The sequence below is a fragment of the Mustela putorius genome, unplaced genomic scaffold (genome assembly GCF_011764305.1).
Source record: "Mustela putorius furo isolate JIRA1106 unplaced genomic scaffold, ASM1176430v1.1 tig00000095_pilon_pilon_pilon, whole genome shotgun sequence".
NCBI lineage: Eukaryota > Metazoa > Chordata > Mammalia > Carnivora > Mustelidae > Mustela > Mustela putorius.
The window spans coordinates 40002343-40018605 of NW_025421280.1; the positions used below are offsets into that span (position 1 = coordinate 40002343).

The 16263-nt window shown below is 66.0% G+C and overlaps 1 protein-coding gene across 9 annotated transcripts in view; it reads right to left on the bottom strand.

The window, feature by feature from the left end:
• The window catches only part of DOT1L (DOT1 like histone lysine methyltransferase), a 57564-nt gene that overhangs the window by 17411 nt on the left and 23890 nt on the right, over nucleotides 1-16263 (bottom strand). For 7 of the 9 annotated variants that reach the window (XM_045087252.1, XM_045087245.1, XM_045087241.1 and 4 more), the window contains exons 6-14: nucleotides 15167-15261; nucleotides 14594-14656; nucleotides 8183-8238; nucleotides 6067-6146; nucleotides 2495-2563; nucleotides 1702-1808; nucleotides 1265-1306; nucleotides 530-640; nucleotides 202-436 (exon numbers count right to left, since the gene is read on the bottom strand). In XM_045087252.1, coding sequence (XP_044943187.1) covers nucleotides 202-436; nucleotides 530-640; nucleotides 1265-1306; nucleotides 1702-1808; nucleotides 2495-2563; nucleotides 6067-6146; nucleotides 8183-8238; nucleotides 14594-14656; nucleotides 15167-15261 — 858 coding nt within the window. Of the gene's footprint in view, nucleotides 1-201; nucleotides 437-529; nucleotides 641-1264; nucleotides 1307-1701; nucleotides 1809-2494; nucleotides 2564-6066; nucleotides 6147-8182; nucleotides 8239-14593; nucleotides 14657-15166; nucleotides 15263-16263 lie in introns of those variants that run through there. The other 2 variants (XM_013048706.2, XM_045087273.1) reach the window with 2 other exon arrangements.

The following is a 16263-nucleotide window of genomic DNA, read 5'->3' on the forward strand; positions in this document are numbered from 1 at the left end:
GTGAGGATGGCGTGACCCTAGCAGGGTCTGGAAAGCAGGAAGCAGCCACACGGCACACGACGCCGTCATGGAGGCCTCTGCCCCTCTCACCGCCTCAGCAGACAGGAGGGGGACCCCACTCGCCGCACCAAGGCAGAGAGAAAAGGGGGTGCCGGGACTGGCCGACAGCATGCCCCAGGGGTCCGCCCACAGCCGGCTCACCCTGCGGCGAGGGCGCTGCCGTCTGCGGCGCGGCCTGGGCGTGCAGGAGGTCCAGTGCGGTTTGGCTCTTCTTGGGCTTACGCTCGGGGTTCGCAGTGCTCATCTTCTTGGGGCGCCCGCGCTTCCGGCCGGCCATCTTCCGCCCCTTCTTGTTCAGCTTCTTTTTCCGGGCTTTGGAGGGGGACGGCTTTTTGATGGTGGTTGCCCCAGCTTTTTCTTCCTCGGCCCCCGAATCCTGGCAGATGGGGGCAGGGCCGTCAGGGGAGCACTGGCGGGCCCATCAGGCCACGTGAGCCCTCCCTCCGCGGGGCACAGGGCGCATGCTCACCGTCGGGGCGTCCGCAGACGCGGCAGCCTTGCTCTCGGGCCCCTTGGTGGGAGTGGTCGTGGCGCTCTTGCTTTCCCGCTGTTGCCGCCGCCGAGCTGCCTCTTGCTCCTCCTGGAAGGCAAGTGTGGCTGCGTCTGCAGCGGGGCTGGCTCGAGGCGGCCGCCGGCCTGAGCTCTGCCCGCCTCCGCACACGCAAGGACGGAGGAGCCTGACGGCACGCGCCCCCCCAGGGCTCCGTCAGAAAGCAGGTGGCCTTCCAGCTGTGGCCCCCTCCGAGGCCGGGGGCTCTCCTGTTTGGATACTTATCCGAGTCCCCAAATAGAAAAACTCGTGCGCAGACAGCACCGACTCTGGAGGCAGATGAACAGCGGCCACAAGGGCACGGGAGGGACGTGGGCACAAGGATCCCGGCTCCCCTCGGACAGGAGCTCGGAATGGTCCAGCCCCTCTGTGGCTCGGGCCTCAGATCGGGACAGCTCGAGGGCTGCTCTCTGCTCTGCACTTGGGCACAGCCCACCATGCCGCCAAACCCCATTTCAGAGACTCATTCGACCCATTCCCCAGAAACGTGTGCAAGAGCTGCGGGCCACGGGGCTGCTGAAGACGAGGCAGTTGTGTGCGCGGCCCCTGGTCCCGGCACCGAGACCCGCCCCCGCCCTGACGGCCCCTCCCAGCCAGCACACCCCCACCAGCAGTGCACACACAACAGGAAGGGAACAGAAAACATACACTTACCCTGAGTTTTGGATTTTTCAGACTAGAAAAATAGTTTTCAAGCTGAAAACACAAGGCAAAGTCTCATGAGAAGCCAGTCCCAAGCCCCGGAGTGAGCGCGACAGCCTGGGCAGACCCCGCACCTGGCAGAGCGCGGCGGGGCACCTCCCGGGTGGGCGGCTAGTAGGGCACCCGCTGGGCTCAGGGCTCCCCCCGTGTGGGCCATGCAAGCCCCGCACCGCCGTCCCACAGGGGCAGCCACACGGCAGGCCTGGCAGGGCACCGGGGGCCTCAGACTCCAAGGCAGAGCCGCTGTTCCATGAGTCCTCGTGGAGGGCCCCCACGAGGGCTGAGGACAAAGGTGAGACAGACCAGGGTCTCCAGCCTCCCGACCCACTTCCACCCGTACTGAGGGCCGGCTGGCCAGGCCCCCGACCCCAGCCCCGCGGGGCACTCACTATGGTGCGGTCGATGGTGTGCAGATAGTAGGAGACCGGCTTCCCCGTCCAGGACACTGAGCCCTTCAGGGGCGAGAGCTCTACGACCCGCATGATGGTGCCGATGTCTGCGTACAAGGGGCGAGGGTTAGGGCCCCTCCTGCGCCTGGGGTGAGCGGGTGGGCCCTCGGTGCATCTCCCTCTGGTCCGGAGTGACCCCGGTGAGGCAGGAAGGGGCAGAGCCTGTCCCAAGCGCCCATAGGGGGCAGCTGGCTGCCAGCACGCGGCTGAGTGAGGGAGGCTGCAGGGCCACGCCAGGGGCTTGTCCCAGGAAAAGAGCGCCAAGCGTGGGCGGTGCCGTCGGAGGGCACTTGCAGATGACTCCGAACAATGTGGAGCCAGGAGCTCCCACCAGCCCCCCAGGAGGCCCAAGACCCCGAGGCCCGTGCAGCCCGACCCAGGAGCTTTCTGCTACCAGTCCCTCCTGAGCAGGGACAGGGCAGCCACTGCCTGCTCAGGCCAGTCACAACAGGAACTCAAAGGGCTTTGCACACCTGTCCCTCTGAGTTCCACGCAGAGCCACTCTCACCGCCAGGGACACAGGGCCGTGTCGGGGAATGCCTGCGGCCCTCAGGACCGGGGGGCTCGTGGCACCAAGGGGGTGTGGCCGGGGCAGCTGCTGACCCCCCGTCCCCCCAGGACTGGACGCCCACACTGAACGACTGGCCCAAAGTGAGGAGCACCAGGTACGGACCCCACACCAACACAGATGCTTAAAGTCACGTATATTGACTCAGCAACGTGAGCTTCTTACCGCTCAAGTTCCTGCTGTTTATTCTAAAGTTCAGAGGTGCGAAGGGCTTCGAGGACACGATTCTGCCACCTGCAACACAAGACTAGTCACCACGGCTCGTGGGGTGGCCGCGGGGCGCAGGGCGGCAGAGCAGGGCACAGCCGCAGCAAGGGCAGGGACAGCGGCACCACCGAGTCCTGTCCACGCTCGACAAGTCGAAGCAAAGGCAGGGGACGCCTTCCCCGTGGAAGTCTGTCCCACGAGCGGATCGTGTGGACGAGGATGCTCTGGGCACAGCTCCCGGCCAGGGCTCCGGCTGGCCACAGGCGGACACCAGCTGCGAGGACACGCGCCCCTCCGCAGGCTCCGTACCTGCGCGGACGAGTTCAGTCACAGCCGAGGCTGAGTGGCCAAGGCAAACCCTGAACTCCCACCACCGGGCCGCCCGGCGAGGGGGCAGGCAGCCCGCAGTGGCTCCGCGTGCTGAGTTCGAGGGAGAGAGAGACACGCAGAGGAACCCACAGGCACACGCACGCTCTCAGAAGCTTCTGGGTGTGAGGGAGAAATAGCCAAATGGAAAAGTCAAAGCAAACACTATGTCACACTGAAGTTGGAAGAGTGCGTCCGAGCTCATTTCCACGCGGGCACATGGTTGCCCACCGCAGCACGTCCCGCACCAGGCGCACCGGCCACCCAGCACACGTCCTGAGAACCAAGCCCGGTGGGAGCAGGCCACGACAAACCCAGCACTGGGCCAGGCGCCAGGTCGGGGCAGCCAGGGTCAGAGACCACAGGGTCCTATCAAAGGTCTCAGCAGACAGAGGCTGAACAGCCCCGCGGGGTGCCTGGAACCCGGAGGGCCTCTGAACTGCATCCCGGGCCCCCCGGGGGCTCCCGTGAGGAACACAGCACCCTGCGCGGCCCACTCGGCAAGGGAGCTGGGAGGGGCCCAAGGGCGTGCCGCTCCAGGATCACGGGTCAGGTGCCTGGGGACCGCAGGGCTCCGCGGGCTGTCTGGGCCCCATCAGGTCCCCCAAGCTCACCCATAGGACACCACAAGGAAGGAACGAGAGCCGCGACACCCCATGAGACAACGAGCCCGGACGTCCGGCGGGGGCCGTCAACAAACGCAGAGAAGCCCGGCTCCCACAAAAGCCCACCTGGCCCCTTGCCCAGGAGGAAACTGCCAGAAGGGAGGCTCCTGGGCAGACAGCAGGACAGTGACAGGTGGAGGGGACTCCGCTCTCTCCTGGGGGAGGCGCACGGCCCCTAAAAAATGACGGGGAGCACCCAGGCTCGTGCACACAGTCCCTGCACACAGGCCATGCAGCTGGCAGGGCTGAGGGCGGCGGGCGACGGCCTGCGCAGGTGCGGGGTGGCCCTCCACTTCCTCGAAACGTCTCGTAATGGGACGTGTGGGGACCCATCTCATCCCTCTCCCGCAGGAACGGGAATGTGGAGGGTGCTTGGCCCTCCTCAGAACTAGAGCCCGAAGCAGCTGGGAGGGGCAGGGAAGGCGGCACGCGCGGGCTCCTGAGTTGGGAGCGCCCAGGTCACATTCAGGCCACCTCGGAACCTGGAAAACCAGCAGCGGCTTTAGCAACTGTGTTACAAGCTACAGGGATCAGCCAAGGATGAGGCACGTCCTGAGGCTTCCCGTCCAGACCCAGGAAGGGTACTGCTGACCACAGGGCCCAGGCGGGCAACACCCACACTGAGGCCACAGCCCGCAGCCCACTCCTCCGACAGGGCAGCCACACTGGGGGCCGAGGAGGCCAGTCGTGTTCATGCCAGGAGGGCCTTGAGAAGGATGGGCACCTGAGGCCAGAGCTCTAATGAGGACAGTAGCACCTCCTGCTACGACCCAGGGCCTGGCCGCCCTAAACCCGGGCACGTGTGAGGAGGAGAGCCTGTGGGCTCTGGGCCGTTGGCTGGAGAACTCGGCCCAAAAGCAGTGGGCTCCTCTTGATCCTGAAACACAGTGGGCCACGACCAAGGACTTCAGATTCAGTGTGTCCCCAAGCTCAGCTAGACAGAGGCCCCACACTGTTCCAAGACTGTCTCCGCATGGGGAGAAAATGAAAAAACAGCCAGAACCTTGACTCTCAGCTCAGCGAGGACACATGCCAGAGGCACAGCTGACAAGCGGGTGACAAGGCCCTCATCCACGGGAGAGCGACAGGAGGCCCCACTGGGGCCCAGCCCGTGTGCCCCAGACAGCGCCCAGGGTGGCCCACACCCGGAGGAAGCTGCTGGTGTTTCTCCTGCCTCCAGGAGCCCACCGGGCTCGCTCTGCTGCGCTCAGACACAGAGCACATGAACAGTCCCCTGCACTGACCAGGCCTCAATCGGTGCTCACGTGACGCTGTCTCCCGCCCACCTCCTCAGAAGCTTCTAGACTGGATGGTCTTCTCTGCCTGACATTCCAAGTACACAGAGGCTCCCGGCACAGCACAGGGAAAGGGGACACCTGACCTGCGCTGCCTAAGACAGAGCTGGAGGGAGCTCCTCCCGTGGCCAGCGTCGGCAGGGCAGCTGCGGGCGCAGGGCCCACGTACCCCTGGCGCAGAGGGCTTGTCGGTCACCGCCCTCAGGTGCCCCTCGGGCCGTGGCAGGAGCCAGGGAGCAGAGGGCTCCTCTGGAAGGAGTCCGGCCGGGAGGCTGCCCCCAAGCACAATGGCCTCCGGTCTCTGCTTGCCAAGATTCAGAGAAGTTTCCCCTAGAAGGTTCGGGCCAGATAGAGTACAGGGCCTCACCCCACTCGTGCACCCACACAATTCCAAATCTGGAAGCCTCCACCAGCACAAAGAAAACGCAACCCTGCGGTGCCTGGGGGCTCAGTGGTTGGGCGTCTGCCTTCGGCTCAGGCCATGATCTTGGGGTCTTGGGATCAAGCCCCGCATCGGGCTCCCTGCTCAGCGGGAAGCCTGCTTCTCCCTCTCCCTCTGCCCTGCTTGTGTGCTCTCTCTCACTATCTCTCTCTGTCAAATAAAAAGTCCTGAAATTCTTTAAAAAAAGAAAGTGCAACCCCACCTACACGCCAACCAACTCGAGCAAGAGCCCAGGCCGTGGAGTCCGAGACACGCGCGGCAAGGGGCCCTCCCCCTCCCCACCGGGGACGGGAAGGAGGACGAGGGCAACCGGGGCCCAAACACAGGGACAACCCAGAGAGCTGAAGAGGCCTGTCGGGACGAGCCCCGTGGCCTCACTGTCCCCGGCTCGGGGTCACAGGTCGAGCCCGAACGTCAGACCCTCAGTGAGTAACCCTGTAGCATGAGCTCGCACCGAGAAGTCACTTGTTGCCTCCAGGACATGTGAGCGCGGCCGCACAGTATGCAGCCGCTGGCAAGCCGGGCCCCCACCCCAAGGCCCCCGGGCCCACGGGCCCCATCCACCCGGGGGAGGCCCGGTCGGCCCCACCATGTCTGCCGGGGCCAGAGGCACCGGCTGCGGAGCCCGCAAGTGAGGGCGGCCAGCACGGACCCGGCCGTGCCCGCGGTCACAGCCAGCTCCACAGACGGACCGCGCGGACCTTGGGCGCCGCGAGCACACAGGGACCGCGACAGGGCAGGGTTGTGGGGAGAGTGCGTTACCTTCCTTCATGTTGGCAAACCGCTCCTTCAGCTGGTGATCCACCTCAGGACCAAAGGCAAAGTTATTCACAAATATAACACTGCAAAACAATGTTCCAGTTGAGTGAGGCCGAGGCTCCGGCGCGCCGCCTACCGCCTCCACCGCCGGCTCCCCCAGCCCAGGACGGGACCCGCGGCCCGCAGGGCGCAGAGGATGAGCAGGCTGGCCGGTGGGGGGCGGTCCCCGCCCGCCCCCGGGGTGGGAATGCGGACTGCACACGCGTCACCTGGGGACGGAGACGTGAGGACACCCGGGCAGGCGGGCACACGGACAGCGTCCAGAGGCATTTGGAAGGAGGCGCCCGAGGACCGGTGGGACCAGAGCCAGAGTCCTCCTCCGCCTGCCCGCGTGCTCTGGCGCCGGACCACCGGGCCCTGGTCCGAACACGCCAGCCGGGGCGGCCGGGGACGCTGCCGCCTCACACTGCGTGTGCAGAGACGCACCCCTGCCCGCCGCCTGGGCCCAGCTTGTGCCCGCTCCAGGCCCTCTCTGAATGGCTGCGAGCCGCCGAGCACCGGCTCACGTCCAGCCCCGCAGGTGAAGCAGCTCCCGACGCAGCCGGGCCGGGCGGCTCTCCTCCCTCACGGAAGTGCCTCCAGATAGAATCTGAGCCGGGGCAGACGGACGTTTAGTTCCGCTCTTGGAAGGGACAGAAGACACGCCGGGCTGATCCCAGCCGTCCCCTCGCTGCTTGTTTTGAGTCTCGACAGGTTAAAATCGAGATGCCTGGAAGCAGAGCAGGTACCAGAACAGCCGCGGAAGACCCGAGAACAGACACCGGTGCCCGCGGGCAGAGCGGCAGGGAAGAAGCCGCACAGACACGGAGCAAGCCCCGTGCGCTCTCCCTGAGCCCCGCGCAGGAAAGACAAGGGCGAGAGCCGTCAGGCTGGGCCCAGGCGTCCTGGGGAGCCCAGGGACAGAGCCCTGACAAGACAGCCGGGGAGAACAAGCTCTCACGGGGCGCGCGCCTGCTCTGTCCTAGTCCCTAACTGGGGATGAGCCTGGGAAGGCAGGACGTGAGCCAGCCAAGACCCTGGCGACCGCTCTGAGGGAAGAAGGGTGCCCCGAAGGCAGTCACTCCCTCCCATGCCCTGCACGAGAAGGCAGAAGCGGGGACATGTGTCCCCAACAAGAAAGGGGCTGGGAGGGGGAGGGGTACCCCTGCCGGGACACAGAGCACCTGGGGGACATCAAGAGGCCACTCGCCCATCACCGACGCCTTTCCCAGTCTGCCTGCAGTACGAGGGGCCGACAAGGCCCGGGGGACAGCGCCCTCCCCATGACCACAACAGGGGACACCTCAGCCCAGACGCCGCCAGCCTGCGCCCAGCACTAGAGAGCCCCCAGGCCCCCATGGACGGGGATGCCCACGAAGTCAGCATGAGTCTCTCAGGAAGAGGGGGAAGACCCGGCCAGGAGGGGAAAGCAGAGCAGACCCCTCGGATGAGAACTTCTCATGGGGCAGCCACAAAGGGAGGCCTCCTGGAAAGAGCAGCACCCAGCTTCTACCAGCCCCCAGGACTCATACGGTGGGGACTCTGGGGCAACAGGCAGTATGTGCCTGAAGGAAAGACACGGAGAGGCCAGACGGCAGGGTCTCCCAACACAGTGGGCCACCATCAACAAGGCTGCCTCGTCCCCAGGAAGACAGCTCTGGGTGCGCAATGCCCCTCGGGTCCGGGGCTCCCAGCAGGCTCCAGCTGACTTCCGCGCCCCAGCCCGAGGCCCGGGGCAGGGCTAGGGGGGAGTGTACGGGCAAAACCACAGCAGCCCAGCTGTGGGGGACAGGACGCCGTTCCGCAGCGGGTGCAGAGAAGCCCAGCCCCGCGCCCACCTCGGGGAGGTGTGGACACAGCAAGAGTCCGCGCGCTGAGCACAGGGCCGAGACGGTAGGGAAGGGCCCTTCCTGACGGGCAGCCCGGGGACTGGCACGTGCAGGCCTTGAGCCACACCTGGCCCTACCCTGGGGCCCTGGGTCCAGCCCCCGGACCACCTGCTCCGCTGCAGGCAGGGGCAGGGAGAGAAAGAGCCCGGCAGCCACGCACCCTCCCCGGAGGCGCTCGCCCGGGGCCCTACCTTGTGTTGGCGATCCGCTCTCTCCACTCCTCTGAGAGGAAGTCGCCTCTCTCCAGCTGAAAGGCAGAGAACCGGCAGAGGCTGACCTGGGGCCTCCGTCGACCGGGGCCTCCGTCGACCGGGGCCTCCGTCGACCGGGGCCTCGGCCGGCTTCGCGCCCCGCCCGCCCGCGCAGAGAACCGGAGACAGGAGACAGGAGCGCAGTCACTGATGAGGGGAGGATCTGGGACCAGGCCGGCGGCGGCTCAGGGAGGCTCCAGCCCCAGCAGAGGACGCACCATGGAGCCACCCAGAGCCAGCTGGGGACGCAGCCACATGGGGTTCCCAGCCTGCCGGCAGTTCTGGACAGGAGTGGGCTGGCCGGCCGGGGCTACCAAAGGGAACAGTGGTCGTGCCCTCAGGAGGCACCTACGCACCGAGCGACACCAGGGCAGAGCTCTCTGTGTGGCGTGGCCCAGCACACTAACACGGGGCCTCCAAGAGCCTGCGGACCGAGGTGCCCCAAGCTGGGGCATTCAGCAAACCTACATGCCTGATGTTATCATTCTTCAAAACACGACCGCACTGCACCTCCGCGTACGCCGAGAAGCGAGACCGTGTGTCCCTGCAAAGCCTGCACCTGCCCGGTCTCGGCGGCCAGATTCCGAAGAGCAGACGACAAAGACACCCATCAGCGCATCCCCATGTGCAGGAGCGACCCCCGGCCACAGACAGGAGCTAGAAGCCCACGCGCAGCCCCAGAGACAGACCCCAAGCCCATAACGCGTGGGGAGGAAACCAAACACAGAAGGCCACATGGGGTGTGAGTTCACACGTGTGACACGTCCAGACCAGGCTTCTCCATGGACGGGAACGGGGGATCGTGGGGGCCGGGGGGCCAGGGGAGGGTGGGGCCAGTGACTGGCCTCACCTGCACCCTGATGAGTGCCGCAAGGTGACCCGGAACCCCCACTTCCCTCATGAAGACAGCAGGAGTCCAGCAAGGCACTGGGCCTGCTGTCGCTCAGAAACAGACAGAAGACGCTGAGCAGAGACGGCCCAGTCTCCGGTGAGTGCCGCTGATCCAGGGCAGAGGGCAGTCCACCCAAGCGTGCTCGGGCATTGTGGGGGGCTGCCCACACCCCAGCTGTCCCAACTCTGAATCCTCTCCCCTCCTGTGGAACTTCCTAAATCTGCCACACTCCTGAGAACAGTCCTGCCAGGCCCCGGGAATGACTCGAGTCTGCAGCGCACGTGAGAGAGAGCTCGCACTGACGGTCAGAGCCCGCCCTCCCCACCGGCCGCTTGCAAGTCTGGCCCTCCACGGCGTCTGGAACCGGACTGCGGGCTCCGGCCAGCCTCACTGCTGGGGTCTCTGGTCCCTGAACTGTCTGTGCGGACGCGAGGCTCGGGCTGAGCACCTGCTCCCCGCCCCGAGTCGGCAGATGAGCCCGCAAGACCGACCCCGTGGAGAACCCGGAGCTGGGTCTCTGCCAGCCCCTGGAGACCACAGCACACACGCACGGCGCTGTCTCGTTTGGGGGGAACTAAGCGTGTCCTGTGGGACACCCCGGGAGAAGGCTCTGGAAGCTCCTGCCTGGTGTCCCCCCCCACCACCACCATGAGCTCATTTTGCTTTCTGTCCTCTGTCCTCTGTCCAAACCATGGCCCTGGGGACGACCGCCTGCTGGGCCCTAAGGTCCTCCCGGTACATCCCCGCACCTGGGCCTAGGACAGACACAGATGCCTTCAGGCACTTCTCCAGGCGGCCTCCCTCTCCTTGGCGGCTCCCTGTCCAGGCCACGCAGCTCAGGCCGGAGCAGCACTGCTGGGTTGAGGCCAGAGAACGGCCGCTGGCTCGGGCTCTGCTCACCCGGCCCTACCGTGGCTCTGCTCTGGGCACAGGCAGGCTGTGAGCCTCAGAAGAAGGGCGCCGGCTGCAGTGGCTGTGCCGTTGGGAAGGTGTGTGTGGCCTTCCTGTGCCCCTGCCCTGGGACCCCGTGAATGGCTCCAGGGTCAGGCAGACCTCCACGTGTGACGGAATGGGAAGACACAGAGAAGGTCCTGGGCATGCACTGGCGCAGAGGGTGTCGGAGCCCATGACCACCCCTGGCAGAGACCCCGGGCCGGCAGGCAGGTGCCTGGGCCCCTCAGCCCCACAGCTCGCCCCAGACATGCTCCTGGAGGCCGTGCACATCCCCGCACCAAGCATACATGCTCTTGTCGTGGGAAAAGAGCACAGCGCCTGAGCATGAAGAGACCGAGGTCTGCCCCAGCCAGAGTCGGGGGGCAACGGGCAGGCCCCGGCATTCAGCGCACCCACCCAGGAGTAGCCCCAAGTCCACAGATGCAGCATGGCTCGGCCGAACCACCAGGCCCCATCTCCTGGCAGCACCAGCCTGCCGGTGACCCAACCCAGCCCAAGACCAAAGGGGAGGTGGGCCAGCACGTCTGAGATGCAGGGGGCTCCAGCGGACGTGGCCCAGTCACCCCAAGGGCCACACGTGCACCATGGTGACATCGACAACGCTGGAGGGGTGGCAGGTGCCCAGGGGGAGGCCCCACGCACGTCCTGGAGAGAGAGGCCCGAGTGCAGGAAGCACCTCTGCACAGGCCGGTCTGCGGACACCCTCCCTGCCGTGGCACCTCCACGAGGCCACAGCGACCCCAGGTGACACACTCTCGATGCCTGCAACCCGCTGCGGGCCAAGCCCATTGCCAGGTGCCCACAGCGTACGGGGCTCATTGTGAACAGCCCGGCTACTGTGTTAAGGGGCCTCTGGGGGCCTGGACGTCCGCCTGGGCAGGGAGCCGGACAGAGCGTCTCCCAGGTGGGGACCCTGGGGCACCCTTCACCCCGCAGGCAGAAGCCAAGGGAAGGAGGGCACGGGGGCTCTGTCGGGAGGAGGCACGTGGTGGCAGGGAGGGCCTGGCGCCGGGCACCACGGGGCTGCAGGACGGGGAGGCGGGGCCGAGGCTGGTAGGTGGAGCCTCGGGGGGACCTCTGCGGAGGCGGGAGGACACAGAGGAGGCGGTGCCACACGGGGAGCCTTGGCCGCAGAAGCAGGCTGTGGGGCTTGGAGAAGCCACGGAGCTATTTTTAGACCCCTGTTGGCTGCCTCCTCTTAGGTTCTTGATCAACGGAGCAGGACTGTCTGTCCGCCAACGAGACGCCTGGTCAAAGCCACAGAATGCGGCTGGGAAGGCCTCACAGACCCGGGACACGAGTGTCCGCCAAACGTGGGCGCTCCCCGTCACCACAGGCTCCCACAGCCGCGGGGCCGGCGCTGCAGGACGCCCTCTGGAAAGAGAACACACGGCAGAGGCTCGGCCAGCTTCCTCCACACATCCACGGCCAAGGTCGTGCCTGAGTGTCCTCTGAGCTGAATTCCTTTTGCAGCCACCCCGCAGGGGCCGCGGCGGAGCCAGCGAGCGCTCTGCCTCACGCCAGACCCAAGGAATGAGGGGGCCCCTCCTGTCCGCCCGCGTGCCAACCGCTGACCCTACACCGAGCCAAGAGAGGGAAGCAGGCGGGCAGTGGGCAGCAGGCAGCGGCCCAGCCTGGCCCCCGCCCTGGCCCCCGCCCTGGCCCCCGCCCTGGCCCCCGCCCCCAGGAGCCGCCCGAGGCTGCAAGTGGGCCGCACTGACTGCACTGGGGGCCGCTCCTCAGGGTGCGGCGCCCTCACCAGGAATGAAAAGCCCTTGAAGATGCAAAATCCCACGTCTCAGGAGGTCTGCCCAGGGCTGCAGTCTGCAGAGGAGATGTGGGAAGAAGCTCCTAGAAATGGAAACCCACTGGACTTCTGCAGGCTCAGCCCAAATGGCTGACCCCGGGAGCCGCAGGTGCGGGGCAGAGAGCTCCAGAAGAAACTGCACCAGGACGCAGGGAAGCGAAGCAGGCCCCACCATGCCTGCGCATGTCCTGGCCCCGGAAACACAGAACAGAAGCAGAGGGCGCACCTCCACCCCCACGGGGCCAGCACCCCGCACCCGAGGACGTCACAGGGGAGGAGAGCTCCCGGCCGGGAGCCCTGGGGGACGCCGACGCAAGCGCTCCCCACAACGCAGGTGTGGAGCGGAAATCCCGCACCGTGTGAAAACCACCCACGCCACGACCGGGCAGGACCCCCAGCCACGGAGGACCCCTGCGCTCACCACACTGGCAGGGATGTGCCAACACACTCGGGAAAGGCATTTAACAGACGCCAGCGCCATGCACGGTGAGGATCCCCAGCCCAGCCAGAACGGAGCGAAACGTGTCTGCTCGGTCCGGAACGCCCACGAAACACCTGCCGACTCACATCCCCTCCGTGATGGGAAAGTCACTGCTTTCCAGGAAGCTCGGGAACAGGCCACGGTGTCCCTCGCTAGCGTCCCGGCCATACCAATGTTACACCGGCTTGTGCAACAGACAGGAGAAATAACACACACAGACCGAGAAGGAGACGTGACACCACCTCTGTTCGCAAATGACAGGATCGTCTACGCAGGAAATCTGAACGAATTCAGAAAAGCACACGTGGAACTGATAAGCCACTACAACACCACTCTAAGATAGGGGCGTCGTCGTATGTGAACACACGGCAGAAGCCGACTGCCTTCCTACAAACCAGCAACTGACATGCGGATTTGAAATTAAAGCCAGTATTGTTCATACACGCACCAAGACAGACAGACAGACAGACAGACTTCTAGGTAACGCTAACAAAACGTGTGTGAGATCTACAGGAGGCAGACTACAAAAGCCTGGCGACCGACGTCGGTGAGGGAGAGCAGGCTGCGTCGGAGGCAGAAAGACGCGACCCTATCTGGACATGAGCTGTCCCCACACGCCGGCACAGACTCTGGCCCGCCATCCCCCGCCCTGGCTTATCTGGGGACGGGAAAGCCCCCAAGTCGGCGACACGGCATGGAAGGAGAGCCAGGTCAGAAGACGGGTGGCACCTGAGTAGACTTGCTACAGAGCCACGGCAGCGGGACGGCACGGACGGACAGACAGAGCCACGCAGCGGGACGGCACGGACGGACAGACAGAGCCACGGCAGCGGGACGGCACGGACGGACAGACAGAGCCACGGCAGCGGGACGGCACGGATGGACAGAGCCACGGCAGCGGGACGGCACGGACGGACAGACAGAGCCACGGCAGCGGGACGGCACGGACGGACAGAGCCACGGCAGCGGGACGGCACGGACGGACAGCGGTGTGCGAGGGCGGAGCCTGCAAGCTCCGGCTGAAACCACGGGGCTCCACATGCAGAAGGAAAGGACCCAGGTGCCAACCTCAGCCTCTCGGCCCTGCTCCTAAAACAGCCACCGGAAGACACCAACGAGCAAGCGCGGAGACCTCGGGTCTGACGAAGACTCTGGAACACCACAGTGCGGGGACGACCACAGGAGGAGAAGCCATTGGGCTGGCCTGAGGAAGGGGAAACCTCCCCTCCCCCTTCTCCCCACACCCCAACCGAGCCCCAGCCCGTGGTCCCGTGACACGACCAGGACACCGGTCTCAGCACAGCAGCCAACGCCAGCGGACGGTGTGCTCTGGGCCGGGGACGGAGAGGACAAGACGTGAACATACGCAAGAGAGGCCGAGAGGGACAGTGACGAGGCCGGCCGCGGAGCCGAGCGCAGGCTCGGGGGTCTGGGCGCGCGCACTGGACCCGGAATGGGAGGAGGCGGAGTTAAAGGTCTGGTTGGGACACACTCTGTCCACGGTGTCCCCGCAGTGGCCACGTGGCTGCAGTGTGTCCACAGTGGAAGAGGGAGCAAGGAAGGGATGAGCCCGGGCCCACACACGTGTTTCAGGGTGTGATGCAGGAGCCCTGGACGGGGTAGACAGACGCCGGGGCTCTGGAACCCTGGCCAGCCAAAAAACGTGGGGCTCACAAGCCTGGGGCAAGCCACGGAGGCCAAGGTGCAGGAGTGGCCCGGGGAGCTGGGGGCGTGCGGCCCGGCCCCGAGCCTTGCCAGGAGGACGGGCTCACCAGCGGGGTCACGTGCTGCCAGGAAGGCAGCGGAGAGGACGCCACGGGGCCAGCCAGTGGACCAGGGAAGAGGCCTTCTTGTCCGCACCCTGCCGCCCGGACCCGCACCACGGCCGTGACACACACGTGCACGACACCATGGAGGGCTCCCTGAGACCCGCCAGGTGCCCGGGGACACGATGCCCACAACTGCCTTCACGCGGCTGAGGGCTGCGGGAGAGGGGCCACCTGCTGCCCGTTCTCGGAGCGCCCGGGGCAGGAGCAGTGGCAGCCCCCAAGAAGGACCGGAGAGGGCCGAGGAGGAGGGCCCTGGTGAGGCCGGGTGGCCCTCCCCCAGCACCACACGCCAGGCGAGGACAGGCAGGGCAGAGCGGCGGGTCAGGGGGAGGAGGCGCAGGAGCGGAACTGGACCGTTAGCCGCGGGGCCCGGGGCGGTGGCACTCACTGTGTATTCTGCATGCTTTTTTCCATACCATTTCATCCACTTCCTGAACTCTCGGTCCATGGTCTGCAAGGGAAGGATGCGACAGCCCGTCAGCCGCTGCCCGCCGCCCCGCCTCCCTGCCTCCCCCAGGACAGCTGGGACCGCCCCTCCGCCGGCCCAGAGCCCAGTCCCTCTGAGAAGCAGCCTGGGTGACTCTGGGGGCTGCAGGAGAGGACAGACCGCAGGACCTGTGGAGTCCACCACATGTGCGGGCCACACACTCTAAAGGCGTTTCTGGACACGCACCTATGCCGCAAACCCCACTGACCCCACCCCAGGTGGACACAGGCACCCAGGGGATGCCTGCTGACCCAGGGTGCATTTGGAGGAGACGGGCCCAGCCTGGGGTAGACAAGGCTGTGGCCCTTGCTGGCGGCACACGCACTGGGGCCAGATGTGCGGGCAGAGACACAGCAGCCCCTCGGAACGCCCACCTCCTGCTCTCCTTCCCGCCTTACACCCCGTGGGTCACGGCAAAGGCTGGGGAGGAAAGAGGCGAGCACACACACCTGCACCGCACCCGCAGGCACTCACCTCCGCGTACTTGGCTGGGATGTCCGCTTTCTCCACGCCGTAGTGATGCTTACAGTTGGTGGCCGCGGCGACCTGTAGCACGACCTGGCCCACTCCTTCAGAGGGAGGGAGGGACAGTCAGACACGGGCCCTGGGACGGAGGCGCCGCCCACCCAGCGCCGAGGCCCAGGCCACACAGGTGCTGGCCACAGGGGTGAAGAGGCAGAGGCCAGCGGCTCTCCGAGGAGGTGTGAGCACCCCCAAGGTCACCAGGATATGCCACTGTCCCAGGCCATGAGCTGGGGCCCTGCTAGGGGACGGCCTTCTGGCCTACGCTGCCTCCTACAGACAGCATAGCCAGGCTCCCAGGAGGGGAATCCGCGCTGTGTCTCCCTCTGGAAGGTGCCCCGTCACCGCCACAGCACAATACGGCCGGCCCATCTGAAACCGCCGAGAACACCCACCACACTCGGCGTCGACAGGGCCTGATGCGCAGCGGGAGCCGCAGGAGCAGCCCCCGCACACCACCAAGCCCAGCTGGGCAGTGCGTGGCGCTCAGACTTCACGTACACCCAGAAGCCTGGCCCGCAGTCCCCCTCCTACTTGGGTCAGTCGTGCCTCTCAGCCAGCGTGCCGGGAGCCTTCTGAGCTCATGCTTTGAATGGAATATATTTGGATAATGAAAAGAAGCCCGAGTGCCCGGCTGGCTTGCGTGGTGAAGCGCGTGACTCTCAGTCTCAGGGTCATGAGTTCAAGCCCCATGCTGGGCGTGGAAATTCCTTAAGTAAAAAATCTTTTTTATTTCATTTATTTATTTATTTGACAGGCAGAGATCACAAGTGGGCAGAGAGGCAGGCAGAGAGAGAGGAGGAAGCAGGCTCCCCGCCGAGCAGAGAGCCCGAAGCGGACTCGATCCCAGGACCCTGAGATCACGACCTGAGCGGAAGGCAGCGGCTCAACCCACTGAGCCCCCAGGCGCCCCAAGTAAAAACACGTGCACACACACGATCAAGGAGAAGGACAAAGGAACAGAGTCTCAAGAAGGCTCCTGCTCAGCACGGGCGCTGCGGTGGGGCTCGATCTCACGACCCTGAGGTCATGACCTGAGCCGAAACCAA